At 37.3% G+C, this 1,083-nt stretch overlaps 1 protein-coding gene across 1 annotated transcript in view; it reads left to right on the top strand.

The window, feature by feature from the left end:
• The first annotated feature begins 259 nt into the window (after window positions 1–259).
• Window positions 260–1,083, top strand: part of LOC119585734 (40S ribosomal protein S25-like) — a 2,023-nt gene continuing 1,199 nt past the window's right edge. The window contains exon 1 of the mRNA XM_037934428.1: window positions 260–379. Coding sequence (XP_037790356.1) covers window positions 377–379 — 3 coding nt within the window. The 5' untranslated portion in view covers window positions 260–376. The remainder of the gene's footprint in view (window positions 380–1,083) is intronic.

The following is a 1,083-nucleotide window of genomic DNA, read 5'->3' as shown; positions in this document are numbered from 1 at the left end:
CATGGTAATTAATTTTACATGCTCTGTGCTAAGTATTGTATAATATGCAAGAAATTATAACAAGCAAACTATTTGTATCCATCAAATGCAGATATCAATAAATCAAATCCTGAACTGCCACCATAATTCCAAAGAATAAGCAATATAGGAAATATAGGCTAAATCTATATTTACGTCAGTATTAAATATAATTTAGATAACCTCCTTAAACTAGTAATTTCACAGTAATCTATAGGAACAAAATCCCGAAAAGAACCATCGCCTAGGTTGATAGCGATGGACCAATCAGCGTTGGCCTGAGTCCCTGCCGAGCCGTCAACCAATCAGCAGCTAGCTCTCTTCTCTCCTCTATCCTACCACAACAAACTACGGCAGCATGGTGAGCCTCTCCTGTGAATTTTGGGATAAAATGGATAAAATATGAGGTTAGAGTGAATTAGAAGGTGTAAATACGATGCAGCGATACCCGAGGAACGTTCCTATGTGACTAAGGTGCAAGAATTTAGGGAATTGAGGAGCGTGTAAGACATTAGTTAAGGACGACTCCAGGGCACGTGTGAGGAATGGCGGCAGGATTTTTGTGAATTTGCGGAAACCGAGAAAATAAAGTGTTTTGGCAGCGGAGATGGCTTACACTTGATTCATTTGTGTCAGTGGAAGTTGATATTTAATGCGTTTGTTTCTTTAACGAGAGACGGGATATTTTCACACAAGCTCTGAAATCTTGGACGCTATTGAATTAATTTTCTAGAGTTGTTGATAAAATACAGTTCCTTGTGGTACTTTATTTAAGAGAAATGGTAGTTTGATTGGTGTAAAATGTAGCAGCTGGAAGTCGATTAGGTGTTCTTAAACCTAAAAAACTCGTGTAAGGTCTCTTAGTCATGTTCAACATTGGACTGTTTGTATTCAAGGCACAAGTATTTTTGAGATCATAGGTATTTGGCTGAGGTATGACGTAGAGGGTGGCGCAAAAAATGAAATTTTTCTAGGTTTTCAAGTTATCATAGTTTTTAAGTCATCATTTTGAATGAATTGTAGATAAAGAAAAGGGAAGAGGTAGAAAATGCAAGGGTATTCCTA

The sequence above is a fragment of the Penaeus monodon genome, chromosome 20, assembly GCF_015228065.2.
Source record: "Penaeus monodon isolate SGIC_2016 chromosome 20, NSTDA_Pmon_1, whole genome shotgun sequence".
Classification (NCBI taxonomy): domain Eukaryota; kingdom Metazoa; phylum Arthropoda; class Malacostraca; order Decapoda; family Penaeidae; genus Penaeus; species Penaeus monodon.
This window is presented reverse-complemented; position numbering and strand designations above follow the sequence as displayed.